Source organism: Magnolia sinica, chromosome 9, assembly GCF_029962835.1.
Source record: "Magnolia sinica isolate HGM2019 chromosome 9, MsV1, whole genome shotgun sequence".
NCBI classification, from domain to species: domain Eukaryota; kingdom Viridiplantae; phylum Streptophyta; class Magnoliopsida; order Magnoliales; family Magnoliaceae; genus Magnolia; species Magnolia sinica.
The window spans coordinates 56,764,508-56,788,111 of record NC_080581.1 but is presented as its reverse complement, the minus strand read 5'-3'; the positions used below and the strand labels follow the sequence as shown (position 1 = coordinate 56,788,111).

The following is a 23,604-nucleotide window of genomic DNA, read 5'->3' as shown; positions in this document are numbered from 1 at the left end:
TTAGGTTAAGGTTATAGGTTTAGGTTTAGGTTTAGGTTAAGGTTTAGGTTTAGGTTTAGGTTTATGTTATAAGATATAGGTTTAGGGAATTGAGAATAGGTTAAGGTTTAGGTTTAGGAAATCGGGTTCGGGTTCAGGATCGGGTTTATGTTTGGGTTTTCAAGTTTAGGTTTAGGTTTAGGTTAGAGAGTTGAGATTAGGATTAGATGTAGGTTTAGGTTTAGGGATTTGAGAATACATTTAGGTTTTAGGTTGCTGTGCTCATGCTTGGACAAGTAAGGAAAGAAAAGTTGATTCGGGCATCTTTGGACATTTTTGGGTATTTTGTGCCTTTATTATTATTATTATGGTTTACTCTTTATCCTGATTAGGTTACTTGTGCTCATGCTTGAAATTATTATAAGCATGTTTTTTTACGACAACATGTATGTAACTTGTTTATATATAAGCATGTATTTATTGTCTTTTTTAAAATTTGCTGTTTTTTTTTTATTCCATTTTTTCTTTTCTTTTTGCTGTTTAAGATCGGGCAGGTCAGGCTAACAGAAACCATTAATGCCTGAACTACGTATATACTCCTGTATGGATGCATGGAAAAAGCAATTAGTCTTGTTTTTGTTGGGATTGCTTTTGCCTACGTTGATGCTCAAGACTCCTCTAAACTACATAATGTGGACCAACCACTGCTATTTCTGGGTTGAACAAATCCATATTGTTTCTCCCAATCAAGCATCATATAACACCTCTAAAGTAAGAGACAGGTCTCGCAATCGAGAAAAAAGTTTTTTTTTCCCTTCCTTCTGTGCAAGATTCTAGTGTAGACAGTATGATCTAGAAAGCATGGAAAAAGCATCCATACGGGAGTATATACCTTGTCTATTTCAATGTCAAATAGTTGATTTAATCCATATGGGTGCAGAACATGGGATCAACAAATTGGCATAGCATATTATCTGCCAAATACAGATATCTCCTGTCATATAAAAGCATATAAAAAAGAAAAAGAAAGAAAGAGAGACGCGGTTCATACCATGTCCAAGAGCTTTTCTTCTAGTCTAGCTATGACAAAAAGTAAACAATGATTTTCTGGTAGATGCCAACAGTTAAGGTAGCTGCCAAATTGGAAAAGGTGACAGCAAAAGTCATTACTTGTTCAGTCTACCTTTTAGTACCTGTTTCTCCATGTGAGATGTAGTTCTCCTACACAAGCTCTGTTAATGTCAAAGAATCTCAGCTAATGAGGGCCATCTTAAATGTGATTTAAAAGGTTTTTTTCTCTATTTTTTCAATCTAAGTCCAGTGTACCCCACTAAAAAAGCCCCTAGGCTCAAGGCTCCTCACTTGAATAGAATTGCATGCAGCTGCTTCCTGCTTGTTTCAAGAGTTCATGTGAACATTCTGAAGGAAAAGAAGACTAAAGTGAGAAAGTTAAAATGACAGAAGGAGAAGAAGATGAAATGGAAATGCATGGAACAACTCTAGAGATACCTGTTATCAGCAACCTTTTGTTCCAACATACAATACCCATTCCTTCATCTACACATGAAAACAAAAGAATATCAAGAAAATAGAAATTTTATTACTAACCATTTTCTTGAGTCCTATGATTATCATACAGTGATTTTAATCACTAGCAGAGTTTTCCTAGAGGATAGGTTCAAGTTTTGAATCTAACCCTCATGAAAGAAGCAACATGACCACTGAATATATACTTTCGGTGAACCTCAGGATCAAGTTGTTTGTCCTCCTTTTTGAAACCAACAAACCTCTTGTCACTATGAGGAATGTCAAGTCCACCATCTAAGGCACCCTAAGAAAGACCCAAAACCACATCTATTTATCAGAATGCATAAAAATAACTACACAACCAGAAATGATTTGACTAAAATGAAAGGAACACACCCTAACTTCAAATGGTTAAAAAATTAAAAATTAAAATAAAAGAGGAACTACTTCAGCCAAATACAAGTTAAACAAAACAATTTTAATGCTTCCACCAAGAATCCAAAGAATCTGCTTTTGTCAGGAAATTAACGAGATGTATGTCTAATATTTCAGAATGAAGAGAGCAAAAGAAAGGTTGCTAAGCCATTTGTTTGGGACCGCAGGATGAAAAATGAAGCTCAGTTCACAAGTTCATAGATCAATGCTGAACCACCACGAAAGGCACATAATTGAAATAGATCAATCGTATGACCAATAAGGGATAAGTAGATAAGATTATAAGAATTGTACTCACAACTGAAAAACAATTCTACAAAAAGGTCTCAAGCTTTGTCAACTCAAATTTTGTACATAGCTGAAAGCCGATCACCATCCTATCTTAATAAACAGCATTTCATGCTTCTGTAACTCAGAATAATGTATATAGAAGAACTTTCTAGAAGCAGGCAAGGAACCAGGGAATAAGTGGAAATCCTATTCAAAAACTATATACAGAAATGATAGGAGATGCAGAAAATGAGGATCCACACCTCTTCAATTTTCAGGAGAAAATGGCATCAACAAAGACCTCTGCATCAAATGGCTGAAGGTCATCCACCCTTTCCCCAACGCCCACAAACTTTACAGGAATGCCAAGTTCATCCACCACACTCACCTGCAAGTACAAAACAGGTGTTTTTCTGTTGATGTTGTGTGGAGAATAATTCACCTTTTTTTTTTTCCTTTTCAATGAATGAGAATAATTCAGTGCTCTTTTCATTTGACCATCTAGTCAACAATAATGAAAAATGAGAAGAACAATTAAGTAAACAAATTTCGAGTCTTACAACACAGCCACCTCGAGCAGAACCATCAAGCTTTGTCAGAATCAAGCCCGTGATTCCAACTACCTGTTGGATTTTTTCAGCCACAATCAACAACTTAGCCATCAATGTCTTTGCATAATGCTCATACTTGCAATCCTCTTATGAATATAGTCTTATGATGTCAGCAACTTCCATTAACTAGGGGGAAACCCAAGTAAAATCGGAACTGAATTTTAGATTTTGCGTGGCTAGAAAGATATTTTAATTTAGTAAAATTCCATAATAAAAAGGTAAAATAGCAAACAGAAAAGTAGAAAGAAGATGGTTTACCACGTACAATGGCAGAACAACAGAAAATTTAAGACCCATAGATCTGTTTTATGAATTTTTGAGGTTTACTAGAAGATTTCATGCTGCCACTTAGGATTCAGAATGCCAATAGGATTCACTTTCTTGTATCATCAGATATGATAGAGCCATCAATGTGATAGCAAATGAAGTAAAATACAGTTGTTACAGTCAAGCACGCGCACTGAATCCTGTATTTAAGAACTCAGCAGAGTAGCCATTAGCTAAAGATAATAATAATCATCATCATCATAGCTTTGTCATAAATACATGCAGACCTTCTAAATTATATATATATAGAGAGAGAGTGCTTGAAACCCAGTAATTTGTAGACAATCATGTATATATGCTAACCTAGTCAGCATATCAACCTGATTTTCTAGAATCATAATCCTCATGGCGGGGCCTACCATTTTCATGCCCTGTACATGTGTCAACTTAGTAGAAAAGATCATACAATAGCACAAGTTGTGACTGTATGTGACCAGTTCTCAAACAAATTATGCAATGCATCATTCATGAGTTGGTCTACACCAATCCGACATAAAAGTGTAACAAATATGACCAATGAATTCAACGAGATCAATATAATATGGGCCACTGTCTCTAAATTATCATAATACACATAAACATGCCAGTGGATGGAAATATTTGCAAAATGGTTAATGCAAGACTAAAACATTAGATCTGTGAATTCAAAAGATATAAGATTTAGTATCATATTCGCTTCAACAGCCAGGAATACAAGATTTGCACAAACAACAATAGCCAAAAAGGTCCCATACTCGTATGAAAATTCATTGCAAGTGACTGAATTCACAAATGTGCACAAATTTACTTCTAACAGTAAGCTATGAAGAATTAAAAATATACTAACAGATGATTGTGCTAGTTCGTTGCTCATATAGACAATAGTCAGCAGAAATTTGAACTATTTCCTTATTATAAAAATGAAAATCTCACTTGGGGTAGCAAACTGAAACCCTTACCAAGCGCCCATGAACAAAAGCATTTAAAAGACTCTTATTTGGAAGACTCCTATTTTGACTTATGCTATTTAGGTGTTTGGTGAAATGTTTGAGTGAAGTTCTATTCATTAATTTGAGATTGTTTTGATGCATTGGCTTACTAGAGATCTTACTATGTGGTTGAATTATCTCATTTTCAAAATAAAACTACAATCCTTTAGAATTTCATACATGATTGTATTAGGCCACCAGGACAGTATACACCTAGTAGTTTTGCAACCATCGAAATGCCTAGGTAATTAATTTTGATAGCTATGATGCACACACACATGCACATTGCTCTTATTTTATTATTGCATTTTTATCCACATAACCGTGTTATTTTTTCCACCATGCAATCATGATAACCAAAAACCAGAAATTAAGAAGAACCAAGTCCCCATTTTCAATCGGATTTCATTCAAAGTCAACAATAGAATCCTCAGTAATGTAATTTACCCAAAATCGAGTGCAACAAAAACTCGGCAATGTAATTTACCCATAACATTCATTTTTCCCTAATTTACAGAAAAGCCAGGGATGTGATCCTATTTAGGGGGAGAGAGAGAGAGTTTGCTTGCCTTGTAGGGAACCACTTCTTCCCTCACCTTCACCTTCGTTTTGCCCTAATTTATACAAGTCGCAGTAACAAGAAAATCAACCAAACCCTAAGGGAGAGGAAACCTTTGAAGAGGAAGAAGCCTTAATGTTAGGGGGAGTGAAGGCGCGGGAGTGCCGGTGGAGGCAGCGCTGCTAAAGAGTCAGTGCTGTTGAAGGATGAGTGAGGGCATGGGAGCTCGAGAGAGGGAGAGGGAGACGATGAGGGCGAGGGAGCTCAAGAGAGGGAGAGGGAAAGGGAGAGTGAGAGTGCTGACGGTCCTGTCAGCGATTGGGGAACAGAGAGAGGAAAGATTAGGGAACGGAGAGAGAGAAGGAAGAAGATGAGAGATGGAGTTAGGAACGGAGAGAGAGAGAGAGAGAGAGAGAGAGAGAGAAATGGAGGGACTTTGGGCACGGCTAGTTTTGAGTGCGCGCCCGTTTTTGGGCGGATAGACCCATGGACGGTCCTGTCATGGGCTCCGTGGGGCCCACCATGATGCATTTGGTTTATTTATTCCGTCAATTAATTTTAATAAATAATTTTAGTCCATAATACTAAAAATAAAGTATATATAAGGACTGAGTGGACCACACTATGGTAAGCACATGTGATTTAATTTCCATGTTTCCTATTGTGTGGTCCACTTTATCATTCGATCTAGTTGATTTTTGGTTTTATGCCCTATAATAATATTTCAAAATAAATGGACAGCTTAGATAGAACAAATATAGTTTTTAGGCCCTATAAAGCTCCTTACACCACTGTTATTTATTAATGGTGTGGCAACTTTTTCGCTATGGATTAAAACCGTAGCAAACATAGCTATGGTTTATATCCATAGCAAAAAACTGACGTGGTCTGTATCCTTTGCTCATTTTTTTGGTAGTGTCCCCATCACTTTTCCTTACACCCACCACTCCATCCATCCCTTTCATCCATTAATTCTCCATTTCTCTCATTTCTTAAAAACTCTCTCTCAAGCAACAAGAAAATCTGCACGTCTAAGCCTCCCCAAACTCCCTCCCAAATGCTAAGTGTGGCCCACTTTCCCTACCCTCTCATCTCACATCTCAACCGTTCATTCATCATCCACCACCATCAAACTTGAAGGCAAGGAGCTAAGGAAGCTAGGGGAGCAAGGAGAAGGCTTAGGGGTGGGTGATCCACCATTAATTTCCATTAAGGGCCCACTTGTTGTGGGACCTATTTGATGTATGTGTTGTATCTAAGAGGGGCGCATAGTGGCGGGGTCTCTCCACTCCACCGATCTCTCTCTATCTCTCTATCTCTTTATTTCTCTCTCACTCTTTCATTGTTGATGGCCCACCCGATGATATGTATATTGTATCCATACTGTCCATTTAGTGGGCCACACTACAACCCACTGGTGAAGCCCACCTTACTGTCTAAACCTGGGTGGAAGGAAAAAAACACAGACGTTAGGTGATCCAAACAGGTGGGCCACATACATGTGGGACCCACCATGATGCTGTGATTATTCAAGCCGTCCAGCGTCTCTGGACGTTGGACGTGAGGCAGGGGTGTCTAACATGGACTGCGTGTACTGACATGGGTGTGTACTAACAAAGCTAAAAATAAAATAAAATTTCTTTTGGGATAGGCTACCCATGTAGGCTCCACCTTGATGTATGGGGCTAATCCACGCCGTTCATTCCATTCTCCAGCTCATTTTAGGCGTTGAGACGAAAAATGAAGCTGATCCCATTTTTTAGCGGGTCATACCATAGGAAATAGTGGTGTTTACCATTGAAAACCATCTGAATCTTTTTATTTGCCAAAAATAGGCCGCATATTGGACTCATTTGGTCGGTCTTGGACTGTGGAATCCAATGGCTGGAGTGGATTCATCTAATGCAGGCCCCACATGGGAAAAATCGTGGAATTTCATATTAAAAAAAAAAACAATAAGGCAGCGTTGTGCCGCTGACACACTAGAGATGTGCAGGCAGCGCCTGTGGCATCTGGATGGACGGACAGTAGGGACCATTGGGTCCCAGCCGTGGGCCCCACCATGATGTGTACCACACATCCACACCGTACATTTTGATGGGGCCCCTTCGGGCTGTGATCCCTCCAAAGATCAGGCCGATCCGACGCTCAGGTGGCCCACATCACAGGAAACAGTGGAGATTTAATGTCTGCCATTAGAACCCTTTTGGGTCAGCAGAGGTTTTGAATTAATATGAAATTTGTTTTTACTCTTCATCCAGGTCTGCGTGACCTTATGAACGGATTGGATGGCTTATAAACATTATGATGGGCCCCACGTGGAACCCACAGTGATGTACGTGTTTTATTCATAACGTCCACTGCCGTGGACGGTGGAGCCCACCTAGATGTATGTGTTCTATCTACGCCGTCCAGCCATTTTAGGTGGCTGCTAGATGGCAGGGGGACCCACCATGAGGTATATGTTTCATCCATGTCGTCCATCTATATGGGACCCACCCCACGTGTGAAGGTTGCACCTCGTGTGTGTGCATGTGTGTATATATATATATATATATATATATATATATATATATATATAATATAATATATATAATATACATACATACATACATACATACATATATATATATATAATATAATATATACAATATAATATACATACATACATACATACATACATATATATATATATATACACATATATATGATGGTGGGCCTTTATGGGCCCTACCATGATGCATGTGTTGCATCCAAGCTGTCCAACCATTTTGAAAGATCATTTATGGCATGAGCTAAAGACTGAGACGGATCTAGGATCAAGTGGACCACCCAGCAAAAGGCAGTGGGGATTGAGCTTCTGCCATTGAAACTCCTTGTTGTCACAAGAGTTTGGATCATTAGGGAATTTGTTTTCCTCTTAATCCAAGTCTGTGTGACCTCACGAATAGATTGGATAAAACATAAATGTTATGGTGGGCCTTAAGAATTTTCATGGTGGAAATCATGGTCACCATTGTTATTTGGAGTGTGGTCCAGTTGATCCTTTGATATAGATTCATATGAGGCCCATGTGATCGGCCCGTCTTGATATATTTGTGGCCTGTTGTTGAAGCCTACTTTGATACATATAAGACCCATGGTATGAGGCCCATTTGACATATTAGAGGCCCATGGGTTGAGGCCCAATAGGATGTACATAAGGCCCATTGTAGTGTGATTCCCCATGGTTTATGGGTTGACCTTTATAGCAGGCTATGCCTTGGGAGCAATGATAGTTTAATGTCCACATTATAAGGATGATGTTGGTTAAATGTCCACATTGTCACTCTCCTTAGGGCCCATTGATAGGCCCATACTTGTAGTGGGTAGGCCGTCTAGGCCCATCTTCGCTATGCATAGAGCCCATCATTACATAACATGTTTAGTATAGATCCATGATTCATGATCATACGCATCATATGTATGCTTGATATAAGGAGTGACTGATCATAGCATGTGCATTTGGACAAATTGTTTATGGGCTTCCTGATAGGCGGAGTTACCCTTCATGAGCGCGCGGTACGTGCAAGATTGATGCATGACCGGTAGTGTGATTCATGCACTTTACATTTGTATGGCATGATTTCTATACGCCCTAGCGACATCAGGGTTATGACCTCCACAGACACATCGTGGATGGCAGGATCGAATACCGAAAATATTGTTACTAAGCATCGGGGCGCCATAGATGTCCTTGGGTGAAAATTCCTAAACCCGATAGTATCAGAGGATGACTCCAACGTCGAGACCGAGTGGATATATGAGCGCACGAGGGCCGGATACCAGGAGGCCGCGTCTCCCACTGTGTCGTGGTCGGTTAGAAAGGAGTGTGGTCTTACTCGCCCGAGAGTAGGGGGCAATATTAGGCTGAGTTTGACCAGCTCGTGAATGGGTCCGCTATCGACGTGCCGGATAGGTATTGGCAGACTATTGGCCAGGCAGATAGTGAGGTTTCTTACGCTCACTTGGACTGTCTGGCTAGGAGAGTGGCAATGTCATTTGGAGTGTATTAAACCCTTGTGATTATTTAGAATGAGAACTGTACCAATATATGATGAGGATTGGCATGCTTGAACTGCATCTCGCATCGCATGGTCTTGACATGGCCGATAACATTCATATCTTACACCCCATAGCCTTAGTACGGTTGATTGCATTCATGTACTCATCAGCATGATTTCGCATTTCTCTGACCTTGCATTCTGAGCACGCTTATATTGCGCATACACTTACACTACCCTCTAAGCTTTCTATAAGCTTATGCACGATTGATGCGTGCAGGTGACACCAGGATGCAGCCGTAGCCTCGTCAAAGTTGGAGCGTGCAGTCGAGCTTTTGGAGTTCTTGTTATTATCATCATCTTGTATTTTTTTTTTTACGCATTGTACTCAAAGTTTTTTATTATAGTGGATTTTGTGATGGTGTTTTTGTGGTTTTTGTTCATGCGTTATGCTTATGGTTATGCTTATACTGAATTAAAAAAATCATGCCTGAAATCCTCCTTGTAGGATCCCAGGATCGGAACCTGGTGTATAGATGCAGGGAGCCGAGAACGGGGTATTACGGAGGCTGTCGGCGCCGGATTCAGCGATCGAGAATTTTGTGAGCCCAGTTTTCGAGTTTGGGGCGTGACAAAAACCAAGTGAGGAATGAAGAAAATAAAAAATTTTAAGTGAAGAAAAGGAACCTTGAAATGGTCCTGAAAAAACATATTTTGAAACTCTGGGTTATTTTGTGAAACTGCGCAAAGTGAAGTCTATTTTAAAAAATTATGTAGAGTGAAGTCTATCTTAGCAAACTGCGTAAATTTGAGGCGATCTCTGGAGTTTTCGAACTAGGTGCGAAAGTTGGAGTTCCACAACTATAAATAGGACTCCCTAAGATGTTCCTAGGTATTTTCTAGAGTTTAAAGAGTGGAGCAAAAGGGTAAAGAAGTCATCACCAAGAGTTTTTCTTCTTCTTCCTTAGTTGTTTTCATGTTTTTCTTAAGAGACTTTGGTGCAATCACGTCTATGGTTGGCTAAACCTCTTAACTAGGGCTAAGAGGTGAAGCTTGTAGCGTGATGGGATGTTTCTCTTGCTTTAATTCATTTTTATGTTGAACCTTCTTTGATTCTAATTTGATTTTAAAAGAATACTTTCAGTTTTTAATGATTTATTGTGACTTAAATTACAGTAGATCTGCAATAGCTTTGAGTATTTTCTTTTCCTTACTTTGCGATTATGGGATTGGTAAATCCTGTTGTCAGCTATCGTCCCATGGGCATGGTTTGGTGATGGAATCCCTTCCAAGTATCATAATTCTCCTCCTTTAAGAATTAAATCAATGAAAGTTCAGATTTAGTTTTATTGATATATCTTCCAATTGGATATGATAGGACTTTAATTCCAATTATTTTACTTGAATCAAGTAAGAGTGCTCCCTGATCACTACAAGTGGATCTTTGGCACCCTAGTTCCCACCTTTAAATTGTTAGTTTTAATTACTCTATTCACAATTACTCTCTCAAAAACTTTAAAATTAGTTTCACATCTTCTTCTAGTTCTACTTCTAGTTAATTTCAAAAACGTACAAGTTTTAGTCCCTGTGGATTCGACCTCGGTCTTACCGAGCTTATTACTACATCACGACCCTACACTTGGGGTTGTGAACAGACGTATTTACCTTGAGTGTATCGGTATTCATTATTGGAGATTTTAAATCAAGTTCATCTCTAACCATTACAACCCTAAACAAGGATTGTGATCTTATACAAGAACCTAACGTACACTCCCACTGAAGGCTCTCACAAGAGACTTTAGTTAGTTTTCTATTAGCTAACCAACAACCTTAGTCCTAATTCAAGGACCTACATTTGCTCTCACCAGAGGTTCCCATGGATATTAACATGTATATACCCATGTCCGATGAATTCGGCCGTACATAAGAGCTTAGATTGACTTTACTGTCATTCCCGCAGATGGCGCTAAACTTTTGTGGTTCAAATCTAGTTGATCCTGCTCCCCCTCCTATGAGCCGCTAAGTACCTGCAAATTAATGGAGAACTAGGAAACACTGGAGGAAGGGGCCTTCGCTCGATATGCCTGTTGGATGTCTCCAAGTTTGTCTCGAATCTCCTTCAGCTCTGCTTCCCATGGGATTTCATTTTCTGTTGTGGACTCGGGAGCTTTTACACGTCTTTTCTTCTCCAGAGTGTGGTGCAGATCGAGCTCGGTGAGTTCGGTTGTTTCCACGATTTGTGTGGGGATGCACTTGCTTTGTGATGGTCAGTCTTTCACCACATATGAGTCGCGAGGTAGTTGGTGGAGGTCGAGACTGCGTGGTAGTTGCTGCTGATTCCTTGCCCTAATCAAGGAGGGGGTGTTGTCACTCTAATATGCGCATGATTCAATTGACATTTTTGGCCAGGGCCTCAAATTGGATTTCTCGAGGGACGAGCCACCCCCCTTTATTCCAGAACCTTTGTGCGACCACCGAAGAAGGGAGGTCAAGCTGAAGTTCTTGCTGTGGCACCTGAGGGGTCTCAAGCCGATCTTTTGGTGCGGGTATTGGCTCAGTAATGGTGGCCAAAGCCTTTCTCTTTCCTTTAGCCATTACTTGAGCAGAGAAAAAGGATGATGGGTTTTCTTTATATAAGGGGAACTTTTAGAGTGGCCTTACTGTTGTTCACACAGACGGCGCCAAACTTTTGTAGCACAAATCTAGTTAATCCTGCTCCGCCTCCTGTGAGCCCCTGAATACCTGTAAATTAGTGGAGAACTACAAAACACTGGGGCCGCCAATTGTGGTCGAGGGCCCTTCGATGCTTAAGTCAGATGTATAGGCTCACAATAGGTGTAAAGGAATTGGGGTAGTTGTGCATACCTTTTCCTTCAAGGTGATGGTATATTTATAGGTGTTCTTAAGCTGTTATCGTATCCGAGTAGATCTTTGGGATACGCTAAAGGTCCCATATTGGAAGTAGGATTTTCCCTTGGATATTCCTCTGATTATCCCTTAATTGGCATGATCTTCGGCTGAGACTTCGTTGGGAGTCCTTTCTTCGTGTGATACTAGATTTCCTCTAGAAGTTTCCTTTCTGAGCTTGAGGTTGGCATCCAAAGTCGATGTTTGTCTCTAACCTTAAGGTTGGTACCGAGGTCTAGGTCGAGGTTGAGGTCGCCCTTTGAGGTCGAGGTTGCTCTCCGGGGGAGGTCTCTAAGATGGGTTCTAATTTTGCTAGTCGGGTCGGGGATCAAAGAGGCCGAGGTAGAAGGTAGTTGTCATCTAAGATCGGGAATCATACTTGACCCTCAGGTCGCTATATAAGGTTAATGAATCTCCCTGCTCAGCTCGTCTATCGTATACATTGGATTAGCTCGATTTTACCCATAACACTTGTAAACAAGAAACGTCCATTCTCTTTCCTCTCTCTAAGTGACTTGTATCGTGAAGCTTATTATTATTTTTTTTAAGGGCCCGTTTGGACAACAATATTAGATGGAATTACTATCATTTATTGCACAATGATTACATGTGAGGTAAAACCATGGTATTTTCACCGTCCAATCCTATGTTTGGGATCAACTTCTTCCCTTGGGAAATACACTATATTATATGAAGTCTGCATTTGGTGGACCATTGCATTTGGTGGACCATCGAATTGTAATCAACGAACCACATTTTACAATTAAAACTAGTCACTTGTGCACATATGCAGCTTGAATGTCACATGTAAAAGGCACTTATGGTTGGATGGCATGGATAAAATACAAGCATCAATGTGGGGCCTACAACTGTGGTGGATTTTGAAATTCATCAAAAATTCTACAATAACCACCGCCGGCATTGGAGCACATGCGACACCAGAATTAATTCAATCCTTCTTACTATTATCAAACATAGGATGGAATTTGAACGGGGCAAAATGCAATTTCATGCCATTTAATCCCATCTAATACCATGCACCAAACTGGCTCTTAAGTTTTAAAAAAGTCATCTTTACGAGGTGTACAAGGAGAATATATATGAAGAGTACGAGTGCATCTTCCTAAGGTTCTTTGGTGAAAGATCCGTTGTATGGATTTTTTTTCGGGTGTCCAATGGAACATTGTGCTACCCGATGGATGCAGGCATTTCGCTGTAAAATATCTATGCTTCTTGGTTTTGATTTTGTTTTTTATTTTATTTTTTATAGCTTTGAGGTTGTTTTTTTTTTTTCGTGGATTTTTGTTTTGTGATTTTGCATTGACAGCATTACGTGTTTTCAACTGCACCATATTGATAGTGATAATCAAAGTCATCCATCGATTACAAGTTTTTTGGTGTGGCGCTTACAGCGTAGAGTCGTAACATAAACGATTCCATTCGTTGGACTAGTAAGAATATGGGTGGCAACATGTTGCATCCTGAGTATTAAGGGACAGGACCTTATTTTTAAATTGCGCCGGCTGTCTGGACTTTTTGTTCAGGTATGAGAAGCCGTTCACACTGTAAAGGGATAGGCAACTGGCCCTGCCACTAGCCATTAGTCGGTGCTCTATCGGTCCCAACATGATGTACATGTTTCATCCATACCGTCCACCCATTCTTTCAAATCATTTTATGGTATGAGCCGAAAAATGAAATGATCCAAATCTCAAGTGGACTGCACAGTGTTGATAGAACTCCCACCATTAAAAACTTCTTAGGGCCACATAAGTTTTGGATGAACTTCCCATGAGCTTGAGATGTGTGGGCCCCACCATTATGCGTGCTGAACATCTACCCCGTCAGTCAGATACAACATTCTATAGTGGGCCTCGTGCTTAAAAATCAAGTCAACCCATGACTTTTGTGGGCCACACCACGTACAAAAGTTGAAAGGGGTTATCCTCCCATTAAAACAATCATAATCATTGTTTGGGCCCATTGAGGTGTGGTTAATAAATCCAGGTCATCCATTATGTGTGTTCCACTTGTAGGAGGGGTCAGACTAAGTTTCAGATGCATCCAAATTTTAGGTGATATTTTAGACATGTCTTTACATTATTTTAAATGGTATAGCCCACCTGACTTCATTATATGGCTGATTTTTTAGATATCCCATCATTTAAAGGAACCCATCAAATGCATGGTGCTAATTTTGACACGCATAACGGTGGGGCCCACACAGTTCGACCTTATGGGAGCTTGACCGTATAGAACCTTTACCATATATATATATATATATATATATATATATATATATATATATATATATATATATATATATATATCATCCAAGTCTTTATGGCATAATCAACAGGTTAATTATCAAATAACCATTACAGTGGGCCGTAGGAAGTTTTCAATGGGGACATTCAATCAATTCTTTTTTACCATGGTGTGGTCCACTTGAGATTTAGACATACCTCATTTTTGATATCAAGCCCCAAATTTATCTTTCAAAATGGATGTACAGCGTAGATAAAATACATACATCATGGTGGGGTCCACAAAACACCAACCGCTAGCAACGTGGCTGACGGCAGCGTCACTGGCCAAACCGCGTCGGATCACACTGACCCAAGAGAACTTCTCAACACCCGATGACTGCTGGTCAGGTTTGAGAAGCTGTTCACGCTCAATTAAGAGAAAACTTCTCAACACCCCATGACTATAAAGGCCCAAATGGACTAAGAATTCATCACACATACCTCCAGAGAGAGAAAAAGAAAAACAGAGCAGAGAGAGAGAGAGTGGCCGATGCGGTATTCTCGGCTGTAGTGAAACGCTTGGATTCTATCATCCAGGCAGAGTGGGACTTGTTGGTGGGTGTCACCAGCGAGCTCGAGAAGCTTTCCACTACAATGACGTCAATCCAAGCCATCCTTCAGGATGCGGAGAGGAAACTGGCACATGATCAGGCAGCGAAGGATTGGTTGCATAAGCTCAAAGACGCAGCCCACTGCATTGAAGACATACTGGACAAATGGACTACGGGCAGAGAAATATCACAAGTTAGGAGAGATGGGAGCCATTCCCGGTAGCAGGTACTTTCCAATCGTATCCTCTCTTGCTTTTCATTAAGTGATCTCGCACTACGCCATAAAACCGCGCGTGGTATAATACAAATAAGGGAACGGTTAGAGCAGATCACTGCTGAAAAATATAAGTTTGGTTCAGGCGAATTTAAAGAGGTGGGGAATGAAGAACAGAAAGCCACCTACTTGCTCAACGAAACAAAGATTTTCGGCAGGGAAGAGGATAGAGATGAAATCATAAAGTTCTTGATAAGGGCAAGCGGGCCGGACTTTGCCACCATTGCAATAGTTGGTCCTGAGGGAATGGGCAAGACCACTCTTGCAGGATACATCTATAATAATGTGAGGGTCAAAACCCACTTCAAGAAGCGGATGTGGGTTTCACTCTCCTCCAATATCCAGGTGAACCGTCTTGCTGAAAATATTATAGCCGCTGCTGATGAAACTTACAATAGGCCTTCTGACCCATTACACTGTCTTCATGATGCCATGAGGGGTAAAAGGTTTTTACTCATCCTGGACAATGTTTGGAATGAACATATTGTGAGATGGGATCTGCTGAAGGCCACGCTTGAAGGCGGAGCATCTGGAAGTAGGGTTGTGGTCACAACTCGTGACCAAAACGCAGCGGTAATAACAAGCACAGACCACCCTTATACTCTTAGCTCGTTATCTGACGAAGCTTGTTTGTCTATATTTAGCTCCAAAGCTTTCCATGGTAGGAGCGAGACTAGTGAGCTTTCCACGTTGAAAACTATTGGGAAGGAGATCGTCAAGAAGTGCAAAGGCAATCCTCTTGCCGCGGAGGCTGTTGGAAACGTCATGCTTTTCAAGAGGACGGAGGAAGAATGGTTGTCCGTCCTGCAAGGAGAAATACTAGATGTACCAGATATTACCAAAGCTGATATATTAAGCTATGACAATTATCCCTCCCATCTGAAGCCCTGCTTCGCGTATTTCTCTTTATTTCCTAAAGGTCATACGCTAAGTAGGGATGTATTAATAAAGCTGTGGATGGCCCAAAACTTCTTTATACCTCGGAGTGGAAAAGAGGAAGAGGAAATCGGTAGGGATTATTTCAACGAATTACTGCGGCATTCATTATTTAGAGAGATCAAGAAGGACAGTGACGGCCGTGTAATTCAATGTATAATGCATGACCTCCCTCACATGCTCGCCCAATTCGTTGCCAAGGGTGAATTTTGCACCACAGAGATTGAAAGATTCGACTCTGGCTTGTTCCAGGGCCGTCATTTATCACTAATTGTTAACAATAACAATGTCGCGTCGCCTACTCCTATCCGGTTTCCCAAACCTGGAAATGTGCGCACGCTCCTAGTGTTCTCGCAAGCAGGGGTGGAAGTCGAGCTACAGCTTTCCCATCTAATCAATCCCTTGATCCATCTAAGGGCACTGGATCTGAGTGGAACTTCAATTAAGTGGTTGCCAAATTCCATTGAGAATCTAAAACTTCTAAGGTATCTCAATCTTTCCGGGTCATGCATTGAAGAGGTGCCTAAATCTGTTACTAGTCTCCGTAATTTGCAGACTCTGAATCTCAACAGGTGCCAAAGACTTCATAAACTTTCCAAAGGGATTAGTAAAATGGTTAGTCTGAGGCATCTTGAAATTGAAGAGACTGACAAGCTTGTGTACCTGCCGAAAGGAATAGGGCAACTTAGCTCCCTCTGGACGTTATCCAAGTTCACGGTTGATGAAATGGGCAAAGGGTGTAAGATGGGAGAGCTGAGCAACCTTAACCTCCTCCGCGGAAACCTGGAGATGAGAAATCTGGGGAAGGTGGAGAGGAGGGAAGACGCTGAGAGTGCGGAACTGAAGAACAAACAATTCCTTCGTAGTCTGTTATTGGATTTTGAGAGCAATGCAAAGGAGGAGGACGGGACAATGTTGGAAAACGGTGAGATGAAGAAGATGGAGAGCGTGCTCATGGGTCTTGGACCACCCCATGCAAATCTAAAGGAGCTCAAAATATGCAACTATATGGGCTCTGTTCTCCCAAGCTGGATGGAAGATTCGCCCTTCTCCAGTCTAGTCCAGTTGAACCTACATTCATGCAGGAAATTCAAGCAACTTCCTGCTCTTGGGAAGCTGCCGTCTCTTAAAATCTTGAAGATTCAGGGCAATGAAGGATTGGAAGTGGTGGGCCACGAGTTCTACGGTGGCAGTAACACTGCATTTCCAAGTCTTAAGGAACTTTCTTTCATTTCCTTGACTAATTGGGAGGAGTGGAACCTTGGGGTAGAAGATGGAACAACGAAAAAAGTTATGCCGTCTCTACAAGAGCTGTACATCCAAGATTGTCCAAAGCTGGAGGGGTTGCTGGGCCACCCCCCAGACAGCCTCTAGAGCATCGACATCAAGGACTGCAAGCAACTGATCTGGACGCCTCACCATCCGCCTCTCCACCTCCACTATCTGTTCCTGCGGGGGGACGTAGGAATTCTAACAATGCCGCTGCCAAGCCTTCCAAGCCTCAAGAATCTGCATATTAGTGACTCGCCGAATCAGTTCTCACTGCATGGAATTGAAAACCTCACCTCATTGGAGACACTGGAGATCAATACATGCTCCGAGCTGACGTCGTTGACGGACAGGATTGTAAAGCTCAGGTCACTGCAGTCGCTCGGGATCTACAACTGCAGGAAATTGACAACCCTTCCCGTTGGGGTGGACAGGCTGCCTTCGTTCACAATCTATGGGTGCAAACAGTATACGCCACTGCCGGACAGGGTGCGACTGAGGGTGCTCCAGGCAATGAGAGGAAGCAATACATTGCTTGCCATCCTAATTTTTTCTTTATTCTTTGGCTTGCTCTTAGTCTCTCTTCAGTTTCTTCGTATGTGATGGGCCATGACAGAAGAAGCACAGGAGCATCAGGTATGCATGCACGAGAAAAAAAAAAAAACCCTCAATTCATTAAGTAGGACATGCATGATGTTTTGATGTTCTTACCTAAAAAAATCATGAAAATTCACGGCTCGGGTGAGGCACTGTAGAAAACGTATGGACGACCAGAGATTATTTTGAAAAAAAAAAAAGAAAAAAAAGAAAAAGATTAGTTGTCCGTTGGTATTCTATACCAGTCCATCTGAAGGGTAGAACTGCCTTGTCCTTTCACTACCAAGGATCCAATCAAACTTCTACATTTCTCGGATTACGGACAAGCGTGCTTGCTTGTGAATGGCAATAATCCTCCCGAGTCCCCCCTCTCTCTCTCTCTCTCTCTCTCTCTCGGTCCAGCTCCAATGATGAATTGTCAGGACCGGATCATGTTTCAATGATCTCTCTCGGTCCAGCTCCAATGATGAATTGTCAGGACCGGGTCATGTTTCAATGATCCAACCCTTGAATTTGACGGGACTCCATGACAAAGGATACTCAAAATTGAAAACAAGATTTTTTATTTTTTATTTTTTAAAGCTTATTTAATGTAATTCTGTTTGTTGGAAGTAATTGTAACATTTTTTTTATTATTATTATGGCCCCAACTTGCCCATGTGTTCAACACTTGTCATTATATTGAATGAGAAATACCATTTTTTCCCATATTTTTATCTATTTGATTGAACCTTGGAGTGACCCATTTGATTGAACCTTGGAGTGACCCATCAGACGGCCAGGATCATATCATGGATGTGACTTCTGCCAAGTGGCCTATCCATGAGATTGCCCAATGTATGGTTACTATCATCCCATGGAGCCTTGCTCGGCCCAGATGAATGTATAAGGCAGCTTATGGACATGACACTGTGTGCCAGCGTGGCACATAGCTACAAGATCTAATCCATTCATCAGAGGGCCACACTATATAGGTGTCTGGAATAGGACTCAGGTCGGTTTACTATTCAGGTGGGCCAACAAATGTAAAACTAAATATAACTTTGCGAAAGTTTTCTAAGTCGTACATCTATTTCGAACATCAGGCCCACCTGATGAGTGGACCAGCCCGATTTAACTCACTGATCGGACGGCCTAATGTATAGATTCATGCACTCTTTCCTGGATAACATTCATTTTCTCCAATGTTAGGCCTCTTCGAGAGATTTAGGAGGGTGGCAATGATCTTACCGTTGACTGGTCAACAATACGTGGCCTTCTCGGAAGCCATTGGATCGTTCACGGATGCTCGAGCCACAGCCGATGAAAAGTTTAAAGAGGCGTTTCAAGACCAAACATTCCCACCAGAAGCTTCCATTATATTCACAAATGCTCCACCTGGATCTTCGACGGTACGTAAAAGGGACATTGACCATCCATTTTTTATTTTGTTTTGTTTAATTAACAGGAGCGGATTAGGTGAGATCCCGGATCCACCCAAGTGGGAGTAACCCTGACTGTGGGGCTCACAGTGATGTATGTGCCCTAAATCCACACAGTCCAACCATTTTCAATCCTCATTTTAGGACATGATCCCAAAAATGAAGAAGGCCCGAATCGTAGGTGGACCACACAGAGGAAACAGTCATGATAGAATCCCCACCATTAAAAACTTCATGGAGTCAACCAGAATAATTATTTTCCATCCAACTTGTTGATGAGGTTCAAAGACCAGCTCTATGAAGAGGCGACACAAACTTCATCTTGATCTAAAGCTTTTCTGGCCCACAAGAAGTTTGTAATGGCCAATTAGTATTGCTTCTTGTACTAAAGTCCATCTGAGATTTAGATCTGCCTCATTTCTTGGACCATGCCCAAAAATGAATTTTCAATACACTATAAGCCAAAATTGCAAATTTACGACGGACCAAAGCCGTCGTAAAACCAAATATACGACGGATTTCGTACGTCGCTTGGTCCGTCGCTGTTTACTGGGTCTTTTTCTTTTTCGACGGATAAAATCCGTCGTCTAATCTGCGACGGATAAGGTCCGTCGCATCGTAGCGACGGACCCACATCCGTCGTTGATTGTCAACTTGTTTAGAAATTAGAGACGGATTTGGTCCGTCGCTAAAATATCTGTAAATTAAAAAATATTAAATAAATAAAAATATCATCAGATTTGTTTTTGGAATCTTACACCTGATAGTCATTCAAAAAATAATTCATGCGATTGTTTAATAAGAATTCTATTCACAAAATAAATCCTATTCATCAAACCAAAAGGTTCAATCATACTGAAAATAGACTCCCTCCCAAAGCATTATATGATACCTCATGTGAAAAATATATGCACATAAATGGTATCCACTAAATATGATACCTCATATAACAACATATAACCATTGACTTGCATAAGCCTGCAACTCCCTAATGAAATTTAATATATACTTGCATACTTCTAGGAGACGGGAGCTTTTGATGGGACGCTTCTTTCTTCTAGCTCGAATCCATAGCTTTGTCTACCATGGGAACACATTCATCAAACTCTGAGAACCCTGCCCTTCCAAATTAGAGAAGCATGTCAAAAACAACTGCTAGACATTGTCACAGTATTTCTAGAAGACGGAACATTAATTGATTAAATACAAATAGAAGAACAGCCTCATTGAGAGTACATGAATCTTTGAAGTGGTTTTTCTATCGATAAAAGACTACACAGTCCTCCACAGCAACCTAAAACCAGGGCCAGCATTGATGATAAACATTCGACACAATCTGTACAAGAGCAAGTCCAATGTTACAAGCAAGCACTATCTAGATGCACATTTCCATTAACAACTCGAATTCCTATTTAATTTCTGGTCTGAACCAAATAATGATTATAAGTGACATCAGGACTCCATACTCAATTAAGACTGCAATTTCTAATACAATTCTGCTTTATAAAACAATGTATATGGAAAGATGTTGGGCGAATCAAGACATACAGATTTCTTTTCTCGGCAATATCTGTTGGTGACTTCCTGAAAGCATGCCAAGGCCTACACAAATACAATTCTAGCAAATCAATCATGGTGGGTGTACATATCAATTCCCAAACAAGAATTAGGAACAGAGCACAACAGAGAAAATCAAGATTAGAAAACCTGAAGTCTCGTCTGTCTGAGATGTCTGACATCTGAGACTGTAAGTTACTGAAATTTAGACTCCCAAGCCTTGAAGTAGACTCTGATTCTGCAACTAAAATCAATAGAAGATAAAAGAATAAGAGGAAAATTTTGGATGGGATAAAGACAAATAGGAAGAAAAATCAATGAAATCAATGCAAACCAGATAAGCTTTTTCTGAAGGATGGTGGGGTAGCTGAAGAAGTCGAGGTTCTCTCAAATTCCACTGTTATTTCTTGCAAGAAAGAAATACTAGATATAAGAGGGAAAGCTTGGAAGAGGATAAAGACACAGAAACTTCATCCAAAATCACCCCAAGTTTCTTGGGTGGGGTTATCAAATCCAGAAGTTGCTCAGGCTTTAGATACCATGTGTGTGGAACCCACAGTTGAGCGATCCAAACTGTTGATATGATGGGCTGCTCTTTCATCCCCCATCTCCCAAAAAGTCTTCAAGATTGGAAGACCCTATCCACCCAATCTTTGGCTCTCTTTTCCATTGAAACTGGTCCTATATTTTTTTCTCAACTGTTCATCTCTAGGCAATCAACTGATTTTTACTATCTTAAAAGGTGGAAGATTTTGGGGAGCATGGTCCATCCACTGCAGGCTCAACATCTCAATGGCCTAGATCACCAGACAACAGGCCCACACACAAGGAATTGAAATCCTCAGTAAAATCCACATTTCCTGAGGCTCAACATTCCATAATTCCTCACATAAAATGCCATTCTTACATCCCAAGTTAAAGCTTAAAAGGACATTAATTCCTCACATAAAATGCCATTCTTACATCCCAAGTTAAAGCTTAAAAGGATATCGAATTACCTAAGTTCAAAAAGCTATCTACAATATTCTCCTTTGTTGTTTTCATTTACAATGGGTAGTTATTTTTTTAGTGTTGTCTTTTTCTCAGTTCGTTTCCTTGAATATGAAGTCTCAGCTAAAAGAAATGGGCTGCAATAAATTGATATTGGGACCATCTTGGCAGCATTGACATAGATTTCTCATAAAGATATTCCGTATGAGTTGAGTGAGTAGTTCTTGTGCCATCTGTTTTGACAGAGAAATTCAGATGTCTCTATCTTCCATTGAAATACCTTATCCACCACTAAAAATCAATGCAATTTTTAAATTCTCAAATTAATAAATCATTAGGTAAACTTGCCCGAAAAAATTTCGAATGTTGGGTACTGATTTCCTTAGAAAACCAACATGAATTATGGATCTAGCAGAGGGGCATTTGGAAAATTTAGCGCGTTCTTGAATTGAAGAGAAAAGGTAGTTTTGCAATCTGCAAGAGAGCTTGGTAATTTCTGTGAAATACAAAATAAGGCATGCAGTAAAAAATTAAAAAAAAAAAATTGGTAAAAGGATTTAAGAGATTTGGTTGGATTTAAAAGGTAAAGAGATGCTTATTACTTACCGGAAGAATCGAATGAATCTTCGTCGGTTTGGCTTATGGTCTTCTCTTTGGATGAAAATATTCTTGGAAGAAAAGACTGCAAGCATCATGTATAAAAATAATAATTAATTAAAAAAAACCCACTGTTTCAAAATGAAAATGAAAGAAGCAGACGAGATTCTTCTTCCACCAACCAAGAAATGTTCCAGAAAATTGGATTCTCAGGAATTAGAATCTAAGAAAAACAAAAGCCCTCTGAAATTAGAATCTAACAAACAATAGAGGATATACCTTCCTGAAGGTCATCTCTAAAATCTCTCCTCCTTTCAATGGAGAATGAAAAGTCTAAACTTTAAATACAAACAGACACCCCAAAACTTGAAACCTGTTATTCATGCATAGAAGATTCAGAAGAAGAATTTCCAATGAAGAGATGGGAATTGGAGAACACCCAATTTGAACAAGTTACTTCTAACTGGAAAATACGAGAAAAAAGAAAGGGAATCCTTTCAGTGCCTCTAGATTACAAGCCCTGCAACCACAAGGCATTAAGAGGGAAAAAAACCATTAAAAAAGACCAAATAAAATTATAAATGCAATAGATTTCACAAACTTCACAGCATAGACAACAACTCAAACCAATTACATAAAGTAGGAAAATGGTGTGTATATATACATTCATGAAAGAAAATCCAGTTCCACCAATCATAAAATGCTCCAAACTGCTTATTTTGAAATGGATAAACAATTTTGGAAGATGTGGTTGGCTGGTTGCAACTGGATATTTGGTGCAGATTCTGTTTGGTAGTTTATGGAGCTGTAACTTTATATAAATAAACTAGTAAAATGCATGTGTTGCACATGTGAGTATATCTTCGTAATTACATGGACTAATGTTGTTGATTAGCTTAATACCGACATTTAAAAAAATCAATTCAATGTAATAATATGTAGAGTACTAATGGGAAGGGGAAGAGCTCGTCCACCGCTCAAGTGGTGTACATGTGCAGAAATTTAGAGCTTATAATTGTTGACTCCATTTTGAATAGAGATTGCATTAACTCCAATCAAATAAACTTCAGTCATAGAATTTAGACCTTCACCATTTTAACTTGAACCATTCTTTTGACAATGAGCACTAACTGAAAGAAATGACTAAAATTATTCAAACCAAAAATAGAACATAATGAGCCCCATGGGGACATTAAATGGAAAAAGGAAAATTCCATACACGAGCCTGATTTTTCTTCATTTTTCCTCGAGACATCGCAGCACCGTCTCTGCAAAGATTTGTTGCCTGAAAATGTGAAACAATAGTGCTATGATATTGCCAATGTTTTTGTATTAGATTGTCATGTTGCTGGTATGCTAAACTCAAGAGTCAAGACCTTCCTTTTCTTCATAAGTTGTATGATAAGCTTTATATCTATTAGATTTTCCAAGGCCACAGGCGTGTATAGGAGAGCCCATCTACAAGCTGGGGACACAT

At 40.2% G+C, this 23,604-nt stretch overlaps 2 protein-coding genes and 1 long non-coding RNA gene across 7 annotated transcripts; 1 reads left to right on the top strand and 2 right to left on the bottom strand.

Moving 5' to 3' along the window:
• Window positions 1–699: 699 nt before the first annotated feature.
• On the bottom strand, window positions 700–3,563 carry LOC131255467 (uncharacterized). Of its 5 annotated transcripts, none has more exons than XR_009176065.1 (6): window positions 3,081–3,562; window positions 2,772–2,834; window positions 2,475–2,599; window positions 1,676–1,810; window positions 1,489–1,536; window positions 700–1,398 (listed from the first exon to the last, which is right to left on the bottom strand). It is a non-coding gene; the product is annotated as an uncharacterized LOC131255467 (long non-coding RNA). The 5 variants fall into 5 exon arrangements; XR_009176063.1 differs by having other exon boundaries at window positions 2,772–2,948; window positions 3,081–3,561; XR_009176061.1 differs by having other exon boundaries at window positions 2,772–3,558.
• A 10,994-nt stretch (window positions 3,564–14,557) lies between these two features.
• Window positions 14,558–17,070, top strand: LOC131255001 (putative disease resistance RPP13-like protein 1). The gene is made up of 2 exons (XM_058255701.1): window positions 14,558–14,705; window positions 14,846–17,070. Exons 1-2 carry the CDS (start codon window positions 14,558–14,560, stop codon window positions 17,068–17,070), a joined length of 2,373 nt encoding a protein of 790 aa, XP_058111684.1.
• A 2,970-nt stretch (window positions 17,071–20,040) lies between these two features.
• On the bottom strand, window positions 20,041–23,142 carry LOC131255000 (uncharacterized). Its single transcript, XM_058255700.1, has 4 exons — window positions 22,407–23,142; window positions 22,137–22,212; window positions 20,532–20,784; window positions 20,041–20,104 (listed from the first exon to the last, which is right to left on the bottom strand). The coding sequence occupies exons 1-4, from the start codon at window positions 22,419–22,421 to the stop codon at window positions 20,041–20,043; spliced, it is 408 nt and encodes a 135-aa protein (XP_058111683.1). The 5' UTR covers window positions 22,422–23,142.
• Window positions 23,143–23,604: the final 462 nt, after the last annotated feature.